Source organism: Trichosurus vulpecula, chromosome 4 (assembly GCF_011100635.1).
Source record: "Trichosurus vulpecula isolate mTriVul1 chromosome 4, mTriVul1.pri, whole genome shotgun sequence".
Lineage (NCBI taxonomy): Eukaryota > Metazoa > Chordata > Mammalia > Diprotodontia > Phalangeridae > Trichosurus > Trichosurus vulpecula.
This window is the reverse complement of record NC_050576.1, coordinates 433297851-433319759: the sequence shown is the minus strand read 5'-3', so window position 1 is coordinate 433319759 and position 21909 is coordinate 433297851. Positions and strand designations below refer to the sequence as shown.

At 45.0% G+C, this 21909-nt stretch overlaps 1 protein-coding gene across 1 annotated transcript in view; it reads right to left on the bottom strand.

Annotated features, from left to right (window-relative positions):
• LOC118846457 (LIM domain containing preferred translocation partner in lipoma) overlaps positions 1–21909 on the bottom strand; it is a 507446-nt gene that overhangs the window by 417963 nt on the left and 67574 nt on the right. The window contains exon 3 of the mRNA XM_036755013.1: positions 9947–10148. Coding sequence (XP_036610908.1) covers positions 9947–10139 — 193 coding nt within the window. The 5' untranslated portion in view covers positions 10140–10148. The remainder of the gene's footprint in view (positions 1–9946; positions 10149–21909) is intronic.

The window sequence follows — 21909 nt, the reverse complement described above, 5'->3', positions numbered from 1 at the left end:
GAGGGATCTTGCAGAACAAACCCTTCCAGCAATAGTGAGCTAACATTTCTATAGCCTCGTTTGAGGATTCCCTCCATTTCCTAGGAACTGTCCTCTAAGAAATGTCCAAAGAAATCCCCCCACTCATGTTCTGCAATATGCCACGGAGCTGGTCCAAGAAAGAATTATTAGTTGCTGCCATGTTCCTTTGGGTGAATGGAGACCAGAGAGGAAATTTAACTCCATGTCTATTTCCAGTTTAGAGTCTGCCCTGCCATCCTAGCATATATGTCTTTGATCCCCAGCACCTAAAATCAGCAAGCACTGATGAAAGGCTTGGGGATTGAGGGATTGATTGACATGGACACTGGGACATCACCAAAAGCACAAAGAATGTTAGGAAGTTTTGAGACAAGTTAGAAACTCATCCAGCTCCTCGGAGAAAGTGGCAATGTGATGGCCAGATTAAAAAAATGACCATTTCCTTCTTTAACAAACAATGTCATTGTTTTATGAGGCCCCGAGAAACACACACACACACACACACACACACACACACACACACACACACACACACACGTCAATGAAGCTCGGTCTGTTTCCCTTGTACTTGTAAATGGACAAACCAGTCAATGTGATAGCTTATCACTATTCCAGCTACCACAGTGTAATTATGTTTCTAAATAGTGCACATTCCATGGAAACACACACAGATCGATGGGTTGAAGTCACTTATCTAGGCAATGTCAAAATATTCTCAGTCTATTCTTCTCTGGCCACAACACACAACCATGTAACTAGTCACTCCCTACCTACCAAGCATTTGTTGTTCAGTCACTTCAGTCCTGTCCACTCTTCATGACTCCATTCAGGGTTTTCTTAACAAAGATACTTGAGTAGTTTGCCATTTCCTCCTCCAGCTCATGTTATAGGTGAGGCAAACAGGATTAAGTGACTTGCCCAGGGTCACATAGCTAGTAAGTGCCTGAGGCTGGTTTTTAACTCAAGAAAATGAGTCTTTTTGAGTTCAGACTCAGCTGTCTATCTACTATGCCGCATAGCCACCCTACCTAACAAACATAACCCATGGCAAAAAAGGTGAATATTCCATAGAACTTAGCCCTTTAAGCTTGCCTCTTCCAGAGCTAAACAAACAAACAAACAAACAAAACCAGAAAGGAGATGGAAAAGGAATTCATCCTGCTGTGATAATCATCTCTGGAATGTGCAGTAAGGTCAGTATTGTGGAAAGGTTGACGTGGTTTAGGCATTGTAGGTTCAGATCTTGGCTCTGCTTATCAACTAAGTGACCTTGGGCGATTCACTTGACATTTTTGAGCCTCAATTTCTTCATTTGCTAAAGGAAGGGGCCGGACTGGGTGACTTCTAAGGTACTTTCCAGGTCTAAATAGAGGAACCTGGGCTGGGGTGAGCTGTTTTCTCTGCTGGTCTTCATTCGCTACACCATGTCAACGCACTTGGTTATTAGAATTTCCCAAAGTCCTATGAGGTAGAAACTAACAAAGTGAATCAATGATCATAGTTTGTCTGAAAGAGTCGAGAGTCAGGGCCCTTGATTTTGAGGCTTAGAAGGCCCGACAATTTAGGCTCTGATAGATACTGTACCACACTGCAGAGGTTTCAGGAATGAGCCTGGGAATGGGTAAGAGATTGTCCTAGGTACATCATAGCTAAATTCGCAGGAGCTCATTGACAGAAAGCTGAACATAAGAAGTTGGGTTTTGGCAGCCCCAGAAAATCTATAAAGGATTGGGGAAAAAGGGAACTGGGCTGGGGGCTGGGGGACCAGGATTGGCAATGCCTAAAGGGGCACACACGTCAACGACAATATCGCTCTTTGGAAGTCCTGATGTCTTTCTGATTTTATTCTGTACTTAGGCAAACTGGGGCATGGACCTGATTGGCTCACCTTTAAAATGGTTGGTTGGAGGCAACGTTCACCCTGGGGAAACAGATTTCAAACAGAGAGGAAGAAAGGAAAGCATCATAGAATCAGGAGAATTCTCTTCCTCACCTTCTGCCTAGACACTCAGAAGTGTCTACAGTCGACTAAGGAACATCACCACTGAATATGAAGCACACATGAGGACCCTACCTTCAGAACATGGTCCATTGTTCTTTGGGGACCCCAACCATGCTTCACATTCCATCCCAACCTTCTTCCCTAAAACTGCCTAGAACCTCACCCCTTTCCCAGCTCTGGGACGGAAACCAGTAACACCATTGTTCCTGAATAGGTACTGCCAATTAATGACTCTGCTTGCCATCCCCTAGCCATAAAGCTGTTGTCTCCTCTTACTGAAAATAATCTTCTTGAAGGCAGGAACTATCTGTTTTTTGTATTTGAATCTGTAGTACCTGGCACAGCACTAGGCACATAGTAGGTGATTTAAAAGAGTCAATGCTTTTTTTTTTTAATACATTCATTCATTTTTTGCTTCTACTTCAGATAATTTACATAGAGGAAAACCTCAATCCAATCCTTAGAGGTGGTTACTTGTGCTTTGCTAGATCCAAAGGACAATTCTGGGAAGAATGCACATAAAAAAACCACAGAGGAAGTATGTTTTTATTTAAAAAAAAAGTCTAGTGTCCCAAAAAGGATTAAAAGAAAAAAACTATCAAAAAAGGTGCTGATCCTAAATTGGAATGCAAATAAAAAGGGAGGAAATAAAAAAGCTATTCCTTATTTGGAGGTTACCAAAAAATAATAACAATAATAACCTTAATAAGCTATTGTGAGTAGCCCTGTGGTTCATAAAAGGAAATTATACCATAAGGCCTCACTTAAATACATGTTGGCAGAGAGGAATTGTGGGTCCTTTTTACTTTCACAGTCAGAAAGAGTAAGCAGGAAAGGCCCACACATAAGCGGAGGTAAAGAATTGGGATTGCCTGCTCTTAGGTACCAACAGCCAAACCAATGGTGGCTGGCCACAGGGTAGTGAGAATGAAGGCTGTGAACACACGCACAGGCCGGCATGATGGATGCTGTTGGTATCAGAAGTTAGTAGGTCCATTCCAGGTATGACATGTTTGCAAGCACACATGAGCATGGGTAATTTTTTTTTTCAATCTTCACATGTCCGTATGGACCACAAAATTGGATTCACACATTATCTTCCTATGTTACTGAGCTCCTGAATCTTCCTAGATGATGAGTGCTACCAAATAGATCTTTTCAAAACAAAGAGAAAATACTGCCAAGAGCTTATCAATGAAAGGTCTACCGTGTTTGTTTTCCCTTCAATGTTATCCTCTTCTGAGCTTTTATTCTGGTGTTAAAGGAGCCCTAGGATTTTCCAAGGTGATCCCAACAGAATTCATGTTGTGACAGGTCTACCCAGCTAGAAAGTCTTTGAGGATGGGCACAAGCTAAGAGGTGACATACATCCAATTAGCTTTCATGCAAAGAGAAAAAAACAAAACAGCCCATCCTTCCTGTGAGATGCTGGGGATGGCCAAATTCAGTAGCTGTCTTGTTACACATTGAAATATAGCCCGAAAGTGCTGGTGTCCTTTCTGCTCCATTGTTAATAAGGTATATTTGGTTTTGGGATCCTGTATTATCAGTTAAGGTGGGACTTTCTTACTGTCTTAAAATGATTTATTAAGTGTCTTTGAGTCTTACTAGGTGCTAAAGCCCAGGCCCAAACCCCTATCTACTAGGTGCTAAGCCTATATGAGTGTGAAGCCCTTGGGGTCCTAAGGGGAGTTGCTAAGATCAGAGCCAATAGTAGGAGCCTAAGTTCTGGTCACTCAGATGATGTTTGATGACAGCTAAAGACAGTATAAAAAGCTAGAACAGAGCTATTTGTGGGAGGCTCTCACTCTAGGAGGTGTGTTGTTGTGGAGACTCTGGGCAGCTGTAGTTAAGAGCCCTCCAGCTTGTAAACCTGAATGTTCAGACTTTGTTAAACTCTGGTAACTATGCGTTGAGGTTTGAATCAGACAGGGTCTGTCTGTTGATGTTTGGAATTTGTTTGTGTTTGCTCTGAAGTTCAGGGTGCTGGATTTTTCCCCTGGACTAAGTGAATGATATTTGTATGCTGGATTAAAATAAGATTGTCAACCCCTTAACGTTACTTTCCTTAGTAAAGCAGATCAAAAGAACTTGTGTTGGCAGCTTTCTGCATGCTGGTTGTTGGTGGGTCTTACACCCCTTCAGCAGCCGCTAGCAGATTATTGCAACAGATCCCCATTCTGGAAACATGCCAAAGGTAGAAAAAGCAAAGACTGAAATCCAGAAGACCAGTAAGGAAGACACTGTACCCTTACAGGCCAATGATGGACTCAGGGTCATTCATATGTGGCCACTGAGCCCCAAAAGATAAGCGTACAGAAATCAGCAGCTTTGGGTTGGACTGGTGTACTCTGGGGGGGGGGGTCTTCAACAAGGTTGGTACAGACAAAAGTTTGTTCCCAAGGGCTGTTTGTTCCCCATTCCTGGAATGCTATCCCTCTTCCCATGGACCCAATTCATAGGATTCCTTGCTGCCTTCAAGACCTTGTTCAAGCACCATTCCATTCCAGCTTTCTTTACTCACTCAGTTGCCAGGGCCTAATTAGATTGTTCTTATTTTCTGTTTACTTATGTGTATTCCTGTTGTTTTCCCCCAAAGGAATATAAAATTCTTGAGGGCACAGACAATTCTCTTCTGTGTTTTATATCCGCACTTGTCCCTGCAGTTAGAGTATAAGCACCTGGCATGTAGGGGCAGTCTTTTCCCTTTATTTGTGTCCCCGGCACTTTGTTCAATGGCTGGCACATAGTAGGTGCTTAAATATTTATGAATCAACTGACATAGCCCCCAGCACAGGGGCTGGCACATAGTAGGCATCTAATAAATACTCGTTGAATTCATTAAAGTCTCCAGAGGAAGCCTGAATTACAAAGCCATCCCAATAGATAAAACTCTCTCTTTTTACCTTGAATGTTAATATCTAATATTTATATAATGCCTTAATATTTGCAAAGCACTTTACATATGCTATTGAATACTGTGAGGCAGGTACTGTACTATCCCCATTGTACATATGAAAAAAACTGAGCTTGGTTAAGTGACTTGGCCAAGGTTAAGAGGCTTGTAAGTGTCAGAGAGGGATTAGAACTCAGGTCTTCCTTATTCCAAGCCCAGAGCTCTAACCACTATACCACCAAGCTGCTTGGACTACCCATCCTTGCCCCAATATATTTAAAAGAAGCAAGGTATTTGTTACAAGAGTTGTGAGTTTTGTTCTTCTTTCTGCCACTCTTTGGGGAGGGGTGGGAGGAGGGAGAAAAACACTTGATGATAGAAAATAAATAATAAAATAAAACCTTGTGAATTAAAAATGAAAGAAACAGCACTCTCATCCCCCATAATCCTTCTCCTCCTGCCCATCACCATCATCGCCACTGGCATCACAGTCTCCAGACATTGACTACACACTCATTATGTGTTGGCCACTGGGCTAGGTTTGCAAAGTCCTGGTACACACGTGATATTTCTCCTGACTAGCTTCCCAGCTTCCCAGCACCACAATCCCACTGTGGCATCCTGTAGCCAACTAAAACACGGGTTATGGTACCCCAAGGGGGAGAAGCCTGGAAGGTGTACCCCATAGAAGGTAAAATGTGAAGGAAGGTGCCCCAGGGCTCCCTCTCCTCCTCTGGGTAAGGATGATTCTCATGCCCCTCTTTCTCCACACCAATAATGGAAAGAAAAAGACTTCATTAAGACCTGGACTGATTCTGCAGGTGGGGTCTCTTTAAGGTCCAGTCAGGACACCGCCACACCAGAGCTTAGAAAAGACGCCATCAGCAAAATAGGAGAGCCACCAGAAGCCTGTGAGTTCTTTTCTCAGAGCCATTCTGGGATGTTCTGGCGATTGGCCCCGAGGAAATGGTATGTGGCCATGCCTAAGCCAAGGATGCCAGCTCACTGTTACTGTTGGGCGCCCCGAGTCTCATTTCTCCAGTCCCCAACTGCTTCAGGCCCCAGACAAGCTCCAGAAGCCTGCCTCGGAAGCTGGGCACTGGGCCCATGACATCAGCCTTCAAAACAAACAAACTCATAAAGAGTTTACTGCCGGGAAGGAGCTCGGTCTGAAATCCATCACCGAGGAACAGGCCAGCACGGCTCCCAAGCTCGCCACCGGGCTGAGCCCGAGGAGGAGAGGGGGATAAATGAGAAGGAGAAAACACATTCAAAAGGGATGAGTAAGAGCGCTGCTGCGCACCGAGAGCCATAAACGCGCCGCACGGTCTCTCGGGCGAGATCGCCGCGACAACAACACTGAGGTCATTGGAGAAACAATTAGAGACTGGAGAGAATGAGTCAATAAACAGGAAACGGAGCGTGATGGGCTAGAGAGGCGTTAACTGTCCCTTCCCCCCCACCCCCGATCCCAGAAGTCTCATGTTCCGAGGCTCAGATATTGGACACCGCCGTGCCAAGGCTCTGGCTGAGAGGCCGACACCGAGCGGCGGACAGGCGGCAGCCTGGCGCTCCAGTGGCTCATCCCGCTTTGTGGGATGGCAGGAGTGGGGGCCGTGCTTGGGAAGGGGCGGGAGAGTTGTCTGATGCCGAGCTGCACAGCAACCCCAACTCCAATCCCTGTAAACTGCAGGCACCACCATGGAATCGTTGGAGCGTTTGGGGAACGGGCCTTTCTGGCCATGAGCATTGGGGCTCATCAGATCTTGTGAAGGAGCTCTCATCCCAAAACATCCTTAAGGGTTAAGGAGGGAGTGGGAAAGGGGAGCTTTTAATAACTTATGCTACCAGCAAAGAGGTCTCAGGGAGGCAAAGGAGGCTGCCCTTATTTGGAGGACTCAGGATTAAGGGGAGTATTATCTGGGCCCCAGATGGTCAACCCATAACCCCATGGCCTGGCCTGGGAAGATCTCCTTTGGAAAAGAACAGAGAAAGGACAAATAGTTGTTTTGTTTTGTTTTGTTTTTGAATTTGCTGATGACAGGATAGGTTGCTTAGAATATTCATGTCAGTGAAGGTAAAAAAACAAACAAACAAACAAAACCCAAACAACAGTAACTTCAGGAAGTAACAGAACATGAAATCAACCCATAAGAGTCATCAAGCTTTGTGCATATTACTGACAAAACCCAGCAGGAGGACATAGAAAAAGAAATTTCATTCAAAATAAAAACAAAATGTCTAAAATATCTAGGAGTCAGCCTACCAAGATTCACTCAGGACTTGTACGAGTCCAACTGTAAAACATTTTTAATAGAAGAAAAGAAGGATTAATGGAAAGCTACTTGAGGTTCACAGCTGGAGCCAAGCCAATATAACACAAATGATGAAACTAGCTCAATTAATCCACAGAGTTTGTGCCATATCAATCAAACATCCAAGGGATGACTTTATTAACCTGGGCAAAGCAATAACTGAAATCATCTGGGAGATCAAAAGGTGAAGAATCTCAAGGGAACAAATTTAAAAGAAAAAAAAAAAAAGAAGAAGAATCACGAGGCCCAGCTCAGCCAGATTTCAAACTATACAAGAAACAAGTAATATTCAAAAATATTTAGTTCTGGTTAAAATAAAAAGAAAAAAAAGTTATTCAATCCCAAGATTGCTATGAGGAAAAAATGAGATATTTGTAAAGGACTCTGAAAATTTTAATGTGTTATCCAAATGATAGCTATTATTATTCAAAGAAGGTTGGGAAAATTCGAAAGCAGTTTTGCATCATTTAGATTTAGACTAGTATCTTATATTATATCCTACATTCCACAATAAGTTTCAAATGAATACATTGTGGTTTATAAATGAAATATAATATTGGGCTATAAAAATGATTAATATGGAGATTTCAGGAAACAAAAAACTGTGGAAGAAGTGTATAAAAAGATGGAGTGAAATAAGTAAAAAGAGAAAGATGTTTATGTATGACTGTGAAATAAAGTAAAGGTGCACCACAATGAAGGCTTCAGAATTCTTTGTTAGTTCAGGGATCAATGGGGACTTCAGAGGATTACAAGCAAAACAGACCTCCCACCTGTCAGGCAAGAGATGGTGGGCACCCAGAGTGGGATGTGACAGCATCTTCAGACAAGGCCAACGCACTGATTTGTTTGGCTTGATCATGCTGATTTGTGGCAAGAGAGGGTTTTGTTTTGTTGGTAGGGGAGGGAGTGGTTATTCATTGGGAAGTTGATGGTGGGGTTCTTACATAAGGTATGCGTGTGTGTGTGTGTGTGTGTGTGTGTGTGTGTGTGTGTGTGTGTGTATGTGTGTGTGTGTGTGTGTGTGTGTTGAATGAAATCAATAAAAATAGGTAATTACTAGCATCCAGTGCGCACCTAACTATGCTGTGAGGGCACTGTCCGGGTTGCTGGGGATACGATAATAAACATGACACTGCCTTCAAAGAACTTCCATTCTATTGGGGGAATGCAACACAAATCCAAATATGTATGATATGGGAGAAATAGAGTGAAGAGAGAGAAAACCAGGGAGGAGTCCAACTACTAAGCTGGTAACCCTTGGTCTGAGAAGTGAGTAGAGTCAAAGAGCTTACAAGATGGAAGTGAGGAAGGACCATGATGGGGAAGTGAGGACTGCCTTCCAGAAGAAGGCTACAAGGGGTGAACTAAATGTTCCCAATGAGTAGGACAGGAAGCAAGGGGCAGGCAAATTAGGCAGAGGGGGCCACAATAGGGGAGAGACCCTAATCATGGATGGGAATGACACCAATGCCATTTTCCCTTACCTTGATGTGGACCACCTTTCTGAGTACTGTGTCTGAGAGTCAAAGAACAATCCAATTCCCATTTATTTACCATGGAGTGACTTCCAAAGGGCTTTTCACAAAAATGACCCTGTGAAGTCATGTGGGACAGTGGAAAGAGAGACAAGCTCAGAGTCAGGAAGAATGTAGATCCACTTCCCCTCTGACAAAGCTGGGTAGGAGCCCTTGGGCAAGTCGCTGGAACTCTCCATGGCCCAAGCCACTTTTTAAGACTTGGTGGCAGAGAAGGGGCTGATTTGTGTTGGTAAAAGAGCCTCCCTGGGAACTCCCTGTCCTGATGAAATCACAGATCTGGGAGCAGGAGGTGGACAGGGAGAGGAGAGAAGATCTCCTGAAGCAGACGAGTAAGGAATTATCAAATCCAACTTAGAGAGGAGGAAAGTGAGTCTTAAAGAGAGACAAAATCAAAGAATTCCATGCTAGGAAGGAACTTCTCCCAGCCCAATTTACAGATGAAGAAACTGAGGGACAAAGAAATGATGTGACTGGCCAATGTCATACAGCTGGATGAGCAGGGAGTTCCATCCGGATATTCTGACACCATTCCATCCGAAAGCCTCTTAATCATCTACTCACACACATTCATCCAAAAAAGAACCATTTCTGCACATGTATGGTTAAAGTCAAAATGAGGAGATGGGGACACAAATCTGGCAGAGGAATGCCATGAAAGGGCTTAAGGAGACTTGAGGCACTCATGCAAGTAGAAATGGCCAGATCACCAGAGTAGACACTGCTATGGCCCTCCCAAGTCCTAAAGCATTGGACAGACCTTATCTTGTGTCATCCTCAAGTTCATTTGCCACACCATTATTAAGCCCTGACTGTATGTCAGCAACACAGAGGGGGTGCAAAACAAGGTGGGACAGCCCCAGCTCCCATGGAGCTTTCATCTTCCAAACACCCGGCAGGCGGGGGCCACTGCCACTGCTACTAGTATTTCCTTTATTCACACAAGGAAACTGAACCTCAGAAAAGCCCAATGACTTACCATCATCACAAGCATACATAAACATCAAAAGTGGATTGAAAAAGTAAGTCTTGCTGACCCCCAGAGCAGTGCTCCAATCACTGTGCCGCACTGTCCCACAGAGGAGTCCATCATCATCCAGCACCCAGCACCAAATGTCACACAGACATCCACTGCCTGCTTTCAGAGACGCCAAGGGCAGACCCTGCTTCTTACCTTCAGCACCAGGTGGCTTGTAGGGATTGTATTTTGGCTTTGGGGCGACCACTGGAGCAAACTTCTTGGGTGCCTGCTGCATGGACACGGAGATACTGGGCGTCCCAAATGAATGTGTTGTCTCCATCCGAGCAGGAGCGTGACCAAGGGATTCACTGGTACTCTTGGGGGGCAGCCACGAAGGGTGAGACATGATTGAGTACTGAGGGGAAGAGAACAAACATGCCCATATTTGAAAGGATCCAACCAATGAGCATTTAAAGAGCAGCAGCTACTCTGGGCAAGTCACTGTGTTTGGTACCAACACCTATACCTATATCTATATCCATATCTATATCTATATCTATATCTATATCTATATCTATATCTATATCTATATCTATGTATATTTGTATCTACCTATTTCTTTCTCTTCCTCTCTCTCTCCCTCTCTCTCTCTCTCTCTCTCTCTCTCTCACACACACACACACACACACACTCACACACATGCATATATCCCTATATATATGACTCCATATACATTTATGTAGAGATCTATAGATATACAAATGTTTATTTATTTATTTCTATCTCTCTATATAGATAGAAGTGTATGTATACATTGAGACAGACAGAGATCTACTCCAACCCTCCAAAATTTCCATCCTATATCTATACAGATAAGTTACAATGTGAGGAAGAAGAGATTACTACCATACCACAGGATCAGGACAGATGTCTCCCAGAGGTGGAGATACTTGTGCTGAGCCAAAGGTCTAAGACGTAAAGGTGAAGGGGGTGTACCATCCATTCATGGGGCACAGCCTATGGAAACGCATGGGAACTGGAAATTCCATCTTGTGTATAAGGAGGAATGCAATGGGGGAAAGGGAAGATTTGATCTGGAACAAAGACTGTGCAAAGTGGAGCAATATGAAATGAGTCTAGAAAACTTCTGGAACCAGATTATAAAGAGATTTAACTTGTATGTTATCCTGACAGAAATGGGGAGCTAGGAAAGGTACCACAGAGAAAGTGGGCACAGATTCCTTTTACCATCACTCCTAACACGTGTTTCCTTAGCACTCATGGAATTTTGCCCAAAGGGCAATAAAAACCTGCATACTCTTTGACCCAGCAATACCACTTCTAGGGCTACATCTCAAAGAATTCATACAAGTAGGAAAAGGATATGTATGTACAAAAATATTTATAGCAGCTCTTTTTGTGGTGGCAAAGAATTGGAAATCGAGGGGATGGCTAAACAAATTTTGGTATGTGAATTTAATGGAATACTATTGTGCTATAAGAAATGAGGAGCAGGTAGATCACAGAAAAGCCTGGAAAGACTTATATGATCCGATGCTGAATGAGGGGAGCAGAGCCAAGAGATCATTATACACGATTACAGACACGGAATCTCTGATGACTAACTGATAGACTTGGTTCTTTTCAGCAATACAATGTTCTAAGACTCATGATGGAAAAGGTTTTCCACATCAAGAGAAACATTCATGGAGTTGGAATGCAGACTGAAGCAAACTATTTGCTCTCTTTTTTTTTGTTTGTTTGTTTTTAGTTTTGTCTCTGTTTTGTTTCTTCTTTCTCGTGGTTCATTCCATTGGTTATAGTTCTTCTTTACAACTTGACTATTGTGAAAATATGTTTAGTGTGAAAGTATATGTAGAACCTATATCAGATTGCATGCTGTCTTGGGTGGGGGGTGAGGAAGAGAGGGAGCGGGAGAAAATTTGAAACTAAAAATGTGAGGAACTGAGGGTTGTAAACTAAAACTTAATTAATTAATAAAAAAAATCAAAAGAAAAAAAAGCTTCCTTTGTTGTAAACAGAAGAGAGTGCCCACCTGGAATCGATATGCATAGAGCATTGGGACGAAGGTACTGCTCAGAAAACAACCGTCCATGCCACTCTGAGGTCTACGCTCTTACTGGTGATTGTCTCGACAACAAGAACAGTCAAAAGAGTGCATGTCAGGAAGACTACCCAGCCCAGGCCACTTCTTTGGCCCATATTTTCCTGACCATGCTTAGGCTTCTAAGCAGCACAGAGCCTCCTACATGAGAAACATAATTCCTCAAGGTCTTAGGTCAAATGATCCACGCAGAGGGGGAAAAACGCATCGGACAATGCCTGTTGTACAGAGCATTGGTAATTGGACAGCATGTATATCGGTACTGAATTCTTAGATAGACATTGCCAACTGGAAAATTAGTTGGGCCCAGGATGGAATAAGACAAGGAAAGTAGATTGAGTGGCCTGAGAGGAAATTTCCAGGCATTCTCCGAATAACCCCCAGTTTTTCCCACAAACAGGTCAGCAGGGAAGTTGGTCACATAGTGGACTACACAGAGCCCCACGAGAAGACTCATGCCTTCACACTCATGGTCTGCCATGTCCAGAATACTGCTGCCTCCACTCCTTCACCTCCCCTACTTCCTTCAAGAGTCAGACCCAATTTCCTCCAAGAGGCCTTTCCCAGCCCCCACAAACCACTAATGGCTGCCCCTCACAGAATGCCTTCTGTCCTCCCTCTATACATCTTTTATCCACCTAGTATTTCACATGTTGTTTCCCATTTTAGAGTATGAGCTCCTTGAAGGCAGGGGTCTGACAGATAGAGAGTGCTTAAGAAGCCTTGTGGATCTGAATGCTGCCATCTGTAAAATAAAAGCAGCATCCTCAAAAGACTGTCATAAGTCTCCACCAAGATAACCTATATAAGGTGCTTTGCAAATGTTGAAATATGACATACATACAAATGTCACTTATATAAACACTAGGAAATGATAATGAACCAGCAAGTTTCCTAAAAATAGATGAGAAAATCCATTTCCCTCCCTTCATTGAGAGTCTGGGGATTGTGAGAATGGGACATTGCATAAAGGGTCAGATGTGGTGGCCGCATCGATTAGTTTTACTGACCTGATTTTTTTTTTAATCCATTTCTTTTATTTTTATTTCTTGGTTTCAAGGGACGGCTCCCTGAATAGGGGAGAGGGGCAGCAAACATTTGGAAAGGAAAATGATATGAAGACAAGAGATAGTGGTAAAAATTTAAGAAATAATGACAGTTACTATTCTGTAACAGGGTCAGCCATCTCCACAAGGCCCATCTGAGGCCAGCAGTGACCCAGAATGAAGCAGCCAGCCATCCAGTTCCTACCCAGCTGGGCACAAAGTGTGGCGGGCTTTACACCAAAGACCCGCCATCAATCCTGATTTCAAGGGCCCTCCAACAGGAGGTCGGAAGTCTCCAAGCATCATCTCCCTGGCACCACCCCCACTTGGCAATTTATTAATTGGACTGAATTAATTGAGAGGGGGCATGATTGCTTCCAGCTGTCTGTTCAGGTAAAGAGAAGGGTCACTCCAGGAAATCCTCTAACCAATGACTCTTAGAAGGTGCAACCATCAGGGGGAAATGAGGAGGTTAAAATGCTGCCTTTTATGAAAACATGTTTACAGGATCATCTTCTGCCCTGACACCCTCCCCTAAGATGGGGACCATCAGATAAGGTAGCCAGATCACAATGTCCCATATAGATGCTTGCTATTATTATTCAGGGAAAGGGGATTGGGTGGGGAGAGCAAGGTCAAAGGCAGGAAAAGTGTGGCTACCACAAACAGTGCGGGAGGGAGAAGACAAAAGCCTGGACTAGAGTGGGACACTTAGCAAACATTTCTTGTACACCTAATGAATACACAGCATTGTGTTAGGGGGCTAGAAGGCATGATGATATTAAAGAAATGGTCTCTACTGTTAGGGATTTCTTAACCAAATAGAAGAGAAGAAACCACATTTCTCCTCCTTCTCTCTCTCTCTCTTTGTGTCTCTTTTTCTGTCTCTCTCTGTCTCTCTGTCTCTTTCTCATTCCAACACATGCAACCCAGAGATGTTTCAGAACAGGAGCAATAGCAAAGTAAAGAGAACCTGCCTGAGTTCTCAGAATTTCAAAGCTAGGAGGGACAACTGAGGCCTTCCTCTACCACAAAGAGTACCTCCTCTATATCATACCCAACAAATGGTTATCTGACCTCTAATTCTAGGCCATGATGTGAAGTGAGGTCACAACCCCCTTGGCCCTCAACTTTACATCTATAAAATGTGCGATATAGACTGAACTGTGTCTAAAGTCCAAAAGTCTAAATTCTAAGTCACTTCCCTTTTCCTGTGGGTCAAATGTGTCCTCTCTAGAATGGGGCTGAAGGTCCATCCCTGTTTGCCAGGGCTCTAGGCTCTTTGGAAAGAGATACTATGCAAATGAGGGGAGGGGTGAAGGCTGAAACAAAACTAGACAAAGTTGGGGCAAGAAGACCAGGGGCCACAGACCCACCCTTGCCCCAGTCTTACTTCCTCAAAGTTTCCCTGATTTTAGAAACAAATTTTAGTTCTAGCCTTTGTATCATCTTGAAAGCAAGAAGTGAAAGGGATGAACAAACCAACACCTCAGCAAAAACAAAAACCCAAATGAGGCTGGGAGAGGAGGAGGGGAACCGGGCCTCCCTGAGCAAAGGGGACCAACTGACCGCAGCTGGGGTGAGGGACTCAGCTGCCCCAAGAATTCTCGTTTCGGGAAGTGTGGCCCAAAGAGCGAGATGCCCAAAGGAGGAGCATAGAACTTTCACCTCCTCATCTGGGCTTTTCTCTTCTTGCTCCATCCCACTGACCTTCTCCTGGCTGGCAAAGCCCTGTGACTGTCTCAAGAGCAGGCCTGTCCAGGGTAGACGCATCTCAGTCTCTGTCAATCTCCTCACACACAACTCCATACACTTGTAACAAGAAGTCTTTGGGCCAGAGCCTCCTCTTCACATCCCACCAAGGTCTTGAGCTCCCAATCCTCCATCTCTGCCCATAGTCTCCTCTAATTCCACCTCTCCCAATCAGCCGCTGCTACAATCCCTCTTCATCCCCTCATTGTGACAAGCGGTGCCCTTGTTTCTTCCTCTTCTTCAAGCTCTCCCTTCTCTCAGATCACATTCCCTGCCCTACACAGGCTGGAGCCCGTGGCTCCCCATGTCAGTGATTTCTAGCAACATCCCTCTGCCCTCCAACTTCCCAGTCCTCTCTTTGTCCCTCATCCCCCAATTCTAGGTGACTATTATCGCCCAATGACTCTACTTGCTCCCTAACAGTCAAAAGCTACTGGAGGCAACCTGAAAAATGTGCTGAGGGGATTCTCCAAGCCTAATAACCCACTCAGTCATCTCTTCAATACCACATTGATCATGATGGCTGTTTCTGACCTTCACAGGATCCGGCATAGATGTTGGGCTGAATGGGATCCCTGAGCCCCTCTGCTCCAAGCTCCTTAATCTACACATGAGGAAATTGAGAAAGATTAAGTAAGTTCACAAAGGCAGCAAGTGAAAGGAGCAGGACCGGAACCCAGGTTTGCTGCCTTTAGAGTTGCTTCTCTTTGCCTTAGAACATTTTGCTTCTGTTCTCTCCTTGATTTGAATCCACTGCTGCAGCGGAGGCTTCTCACTCCTGTCTGATGGTCTGGCTGTTTACTTTGATAAGAAGATTAGGACTGGATTGACCTCCCATCCTGGCTCTTCTTCCATGTGCCTCACTGTCTCCCCTCTCTGCTCCTTCCCTTCAATCTTAAGGGAGAGATCTCCCCATCCTTTCTTAAGGCCAGTAGCCTCACACTTTATCACTCAGACTCCCCAGTCCCCTACGACATTGCCTCCCTCTCTTCTGGCTCCTGACACTAAGCACACCCTGGAACACCCAATGGCTCTCCAGCTACCATCCTCTCTGGCATGCCCTTCACCACCAACTCCTATGGTGTGCTCAGAGTAGACACTTCCTTCCACTCACTTGAACCTTGACTCCATCTCCAACACTCCACTCAAGCCATGCCATCCACGAGGTCATGAACAATTTTCTCAGTGAAATGCTGGGTTTTCTGTCCCTACCCTCCTTGGCCCCTCTAGAGCCTCTAACACTGTGGGTCATCTCCTCTTCCCAAGGGCATCCTCCCTGGCCTCTTATTCTATTTAATGCAGCAGGCACTTAATCAGTAATACTCTGGGTCAGAAGTTGTGCAGGAAACAGGGGCATAGGGACCAAAGACAAAAACAAACAAACAAACAAACAAATTCTCCCTTCCCCCTGCCCTCAAGGAGTACAGACTCCCAAAGGCTCAAGGATAGAAAGAAAGGTCTGGTATATACCAAGATTTCCATAGTATTTTTTTTCATTTAATTATTTTCGTTATTTTTAGTTTTAGTTTACAACATTCAGTTCTGCAGGTTCTGGGGTTCCAAAATTTCTCTCCCTCCTTCTCCCCCCCGCCCCCCAAGATGGCATGTAATCCAATGTAGGTTCTATATGTACCTTCACATTGAGCTTATTTACATAATAGTCCAGTTGTAAAGAAGAATTATAACCAATGGAATGAGTCATGAGAAAGGAGAAACGAAACCAGAAAGAAGGAAAAAAAAAAAGAGAGAGAGAGCAAATAGTTTGCCTCAGTCTGTATTCAGACTCCATAGTATTTTTTATAGTAGCAAAAAATTGGAAACAAATTGGGACCCCATCAAGATGAGAATGGCTGAACACATGGAGGTATAGTAATGAAATGGAATATTATTGTACAATAAGAATGAAGAATGTGCGCAATTCAAAGAAACAAGGGAGGACTTGCATGGACTGATGGAGAGGGAAGGAAGCAGAGACCCGAGGGGAAGCAGCAGTGACTGTCAGAGACCTGGCTTCACAGCCTGCCTGCCTTCTGGACTAGGTGGGTGACTCCCTGGGATACTGGCCTCACTTTCCTTACTTGTAAAATAAGGGAGTTGGATGTGAAGACTTCTGAGGTCTGACAAGTTCTGGTCCAATGATTTTAGGAGCCAAAAAAGGGAATCTAGACAGTGATAAAAATATATATATATATAAATGATGACAGGGAAAAAAAAAAAAGCACGTGCACAATAGATTAAAGAAAACACCCCCTCTTATTTGCAAAGAACTGAAGAGGAAACATACACCCCTCCCTTAATGGAGGATGGGATGAGGGTCTACAAATGTGGATCACTGCAAATGCTGTCACATGCAAATGGATATGTTGAGTTCTTTCACTGAACTGCTTTACTATGTTATAAGAGAGGTTTCTTAAGGAAAGGAAGGAAGAAAAGGAAAGGAGGGAGGAGAGGGAAGGGGAGGAGAAGGAGAGGAGAAGAGGAGAGGGGAGGGGAGGGGAAGGAAGGGAAGGGGAAAGAGAGAAAAGGGAGGAAGGATAGAAGAAGGAAAGTAGAGAAAAAAGAAGGGAGGGAGGAAAGGAGGAAAGTAGAGAGGGAAAAAGAGGAAGGAAGGAAGGAAGGATCAAAGTATTTTTAAGAGAGGGAGAAAAAAATGAATGGAACTCTGTGGATGGCCTCAAAACCTAGACTAGTTGCAGTCTTTCTGCATATGGTGTGATGTAGCAACAATGAAATGTTTCCTCTGCAGACTCGACCCAAACATCTCCACTTGGATTCATGAACCAAAGCCTCATGAGATCCATCATGAACTTTATTCACTTCGAGAAACTATCCCATGGAATGAAGCTGGGATCAAGAATGCCTAAACAGGCCCTTTCTGCTTCAAGATTAGTTGCATGGTTGATAATATGAATCCTATTAATGGGAGAAATAACCATTGGGGAAAACAAAGGAAGGGGAGGGGGTGTGGACTCCAGTAGGGAGCTCTGTGTAAACAAGCTGAGGAGACAACTTGTAGGTTGCAACTTCTTTGGGCCTCAGTATCCTCAGCTGTAAAATGGGTTGGTTGGAAACGCCCCTCTAAAGGGGGGATCATCCCTCAGGCTCTGTGCAGATCAAAAATTCCATGATTTCAAAATGTTAATCTCACAGGATCCTCAAAGACCTAATTTAAACACCAAGTTATTGATCCTTTAGAAACTTAGCAAACTCATTTCCTATTATTACTCAAAAAGACAGTCTCTGAGCATTCTTAGCACACAAAATCCCACAGAATGGGAGATATTTATTGAGCGTTAATCCTCTTCATCATCAGCAAAAGCTGGTACAGGAAGAGAATCTAGGAGGTAAGGTCCTCGTTGCAGTGACTTCGAGGGAGCCTGGGCAGCAGCCACAGCCATGACAACCAGGACAGTAATAACAGAGTGTTTCTACGACTCTGTACAGACATTATTTCCTTTGACCCTCACAACAACCTGAAAGGCAAGTTCTATTGTTATAGACATTTTACAGATGAGCAAACTGAGGCAAACAGCATTAAATGACTTGTTCAGAGTCACGTGTCTGGGGTCACATTTGAACTCAGGTCTTCTTGACCACAGGCCCAGCATTCTATCTGAGCTCCCTGGGTAATGGATAGAGGAAAGGCTTTGGAACCAGGAAGACCTGGGTCCCAACTCTGACACATACTGACTGTATGACCCTTCTTCTCTATGCCCTGGCCGATTCTCTAAGGCTCTCGCCAAGAAGGTACCAACCTCTATTGATCAAAGGCGTTTTCTCACCCCGGAGTTCTGCACATTAATGAAATCATGATCCAGGCATTATCTCTATTTTAGTCATAGAGAAAATAAAGCATGGAGATGTTCCAGGATGCCCTACCCTAACATCCCACCAATATTTGTGGGTAGATAGTTGTGGGATTCACACCACTGGGCCATGGGTCACCATAATCCCACACACTCCCATCTGCTTCCTGTTACCACCAGCTCTTCCTTCTACTGAGTGGCTTTTCCACCACCATTTTCTTAAATATATTTTAAGATGCTAAGATGAATTTGTCTCTAGCTAAGTTACCAGTGCCACCTCCCTCCTCCTCTCTCTCAAAACAAGTTTTCTTGGCCCCTTCTTTTTCCAGGTCATTGTCAGATACAATGCCCTCCCCAATGGGCCCCTCTCTGAAAAATGAAAAACTGGTTAACAAAACCACCCGTCTGAACCTGATGGTGTATGTCTCATTCTGAACCCCTAGCCCCCCCCCCACCCCTCCTCTGCTGAAAGGTATTTCTAGTATTTCTTTATTTGTCAGTGGTTGGTCTGCCTGAAAGAAGCCACTTCCAACTACCCTTGGAGACTCTGTGTTTCCAAACCAGGCCTACGCTGCCAAGGAGACCCAAAGCTGCCTCTGCTCCATGCCATGCTCAGGGCTCCCAAGGGGCAAAGCACAGCTAACGGTCCCGTGAATCACTGCTTGACTCTTCAGCCCTCACTTTGGAGACTGTGTGAATACTAGAGATTACCAGGGCACCCCTGGAGACTCGCTGACCTGTTCGGTTGATAAGTAAGGCAAGTTCTAGATCGCCTCCTTCACCGGTTAATAAGCACATTAGACCCTCAGCCCCTCCAAACAGAAAAAGCGGGTATTGGGGGGTTATATCCCAAAGAGGGTGTCAGAGCTGGCCTGCAAAGGCAACATGCTAAGGAAGGACCTTCAAAGTAGAACCATTGTTTGGGAGAGAGGTTCATTTAATCCTGCTTCCTCTGAAACCTCAGGTCTGAGAATAATCACAATAATCCTATTTATAAAGCACCTACTATGTATCATGCCCTCTGCTAATTGCTTTACAGATCACCTCGTGTGATCTTCTCAAGACGCCTGGAAGATGGATGTCAACAATAATACTGATGATGATAATGACAACATTTATACAGCACCTACTATGCGCTCTGCACTGTGCTAACTGCTTTACAGATCACCTCCTGTGATCTTCTCAACATGCCTGGAAGGTGGATGTCAACAATAATAATGATAATAATAATAACGACAATAACATGTGTACAGCACCTACTATGCACTCTGCACTGTGCTAAGGGCACCTCATTTTATCCTCACAAGAACCCTAGGAGGTTGGTGTTCTTGTTATCCCCATTTTGCAGAGGAAAAGATGGAGGCAGATGGCGGTGATGGGATTTGGCTGAGGTCACACTGTTCCTGAGCATGCAAGGCCACACTTGAATGCAGGTCCTCCTGAATCCAGGCCCCAAGCTCTCTACAAGATGGCGCCAGCCGGCTGATAGGAGCTGGAAGGAGGGGTGGGCTGGGCTAAGAGCTGAGGACGAGGATGCATCCTTCCCTCCATACCCCTTTAGGGACTCCTCACTCCAGCTAAGGGGCCCTTCTGCCAACTTCTGGACTTGCTGAGGGGAGATCCCCGGACAAGGGCTCTGTGCACACTCCTCCATTGTTGGAGGCACACTGCCCGACATCGAGCTGAATGAGAGGGATGACAGCAGCACCCTTGACCTTCTATCTCCCACTGCCACCTATTTGCATCGTGTGCCCCCCAGCCCCCACCAAGCCAAGAATGTTCTCCCTCCTCTCCTCTGTGCCCTGGCTTCCTTCAAGGCTCCCCCCCTTTAGAGGGGCGTTTCCAAGCATCCCAGCCCTCCTTGCCCCCACGTTTGTGCTTTCCCTCCGTGATTCCTTCCCATGTACTCTAAAAGGATCTCAGTTATTAATGCTTCCAATTATTTGCAGGTTGTCTCTGCCATTAAAAGATGATCTCTTGGAGGGCAGAGATCAGGATGTTGCCTGTCTTGACATAGTGCTTGGTACACAGTAGGTGCTTAATAAATGCCTGCTAAATTGCTCTGATTCCCCTAGGCCCTCCGGCCTGCTTTCGCCATCCTCCTCCAATCAGAAGCCTAATCCCAGGCCGGACATGTGGTGCCCAAAGGACCCAGCTGTGTTTGTGGCTCTCAGGTGGAGCCCTGGGTAAGAACTCTTGGATAAATTAACTACAGACCTGTTAACAGGAAGAGAAAATAAATGTGCTACTCAACGTTCTACTTGGACAGAACCTCTCTTCAGGGAAAGAGCAACCCTTGAAGAAGGAACAGTCAACACTAAGAAATCAAAGATCACCCTGGGAGGAAGAAGGCCAGGCCTCCCCAGTGAGAGGCAGGGGCTCAGATTCATGGAGCAGAGTCACCAGGTGTTATTGTATCCCCCTCGGGCTGGGCACACAGGGCCAGGGGACGCCTGGGACATTTGGCACCCCAGAGTCCGATGAGGAGGTAGGCACAAGGGCAGCCTCGGCCACATGCAGAGGACTGAGGAAGGGCATCTTCAGCATCTTGTGGATGGCTGCTCTCAAATGCCCCAAAAAGCATCATTCCAGGAAGGCCAATAGCCTGGGAACCAGAATAAATGCAGGCATGTGGGATCACCATGGGGACAGAAGCAAGACACCGGAGAAAGGGTTCTGAGATCTTGGCAAAATAGAAACAGCCTCTAAGTGGAAGCCAGGAGCTCATGGCACTCAACACCTGACACAGAGTCAGAAAGACCTGCCTCAGATATATCCTAGCTGTGTGACCCTGGAAAAGACATTTAAATTCTCCCAGACTCAGTTTACTCTTCTGTCTAAAAGGAATAATAGTACTCCCCTCACAGGATTGTCGTGAGAACCAAGTGAGAAAACACACAAACAGATTTGCAAACCTCAAAGTTCTGTATAAATGAGAGGAGAATCGGCACTGTGGGCTCACCTTCTCAAAGGTCACCTTAGTAGACAAGGTCTTAACCTCGGCCACGTTCAGACCCCGACCAACTCTCAGAAGCTCGGTGACCTCCTCTCCCTCCCCAGGTAACTGCATTGGCCAACAGCGCTGAGACATGCATTCTTCCATTCAATGAGAGCAGAGCTCTCTAGGCATCCCTAGCTGTGTGAGGCATGGATGAAAAGAAAGCAGCTCAGATCTTTTCCACAAAGACTTCACAAGTCAACGGCCCGGCAGGTGAGGGACCCAGAGAACCTGAGGACTGTGGGTCACTCATCGAACCCTTGGCTGAAACAGCTGCCATCTACCCTCTGCAGCTTTCCTCATGAGTGGCTGTCAGGCTTTGCCTAAACACCTTGGGGCACCCTCTCAGTTGTCAAAAAGTAGTAATTTAGTGAAGACAGTGTGCTAAGTGCTGGGGCTACAAAGAAAGGCAAAAACACAATCCCTGCCCTAAAGGAGGCCACATTTTA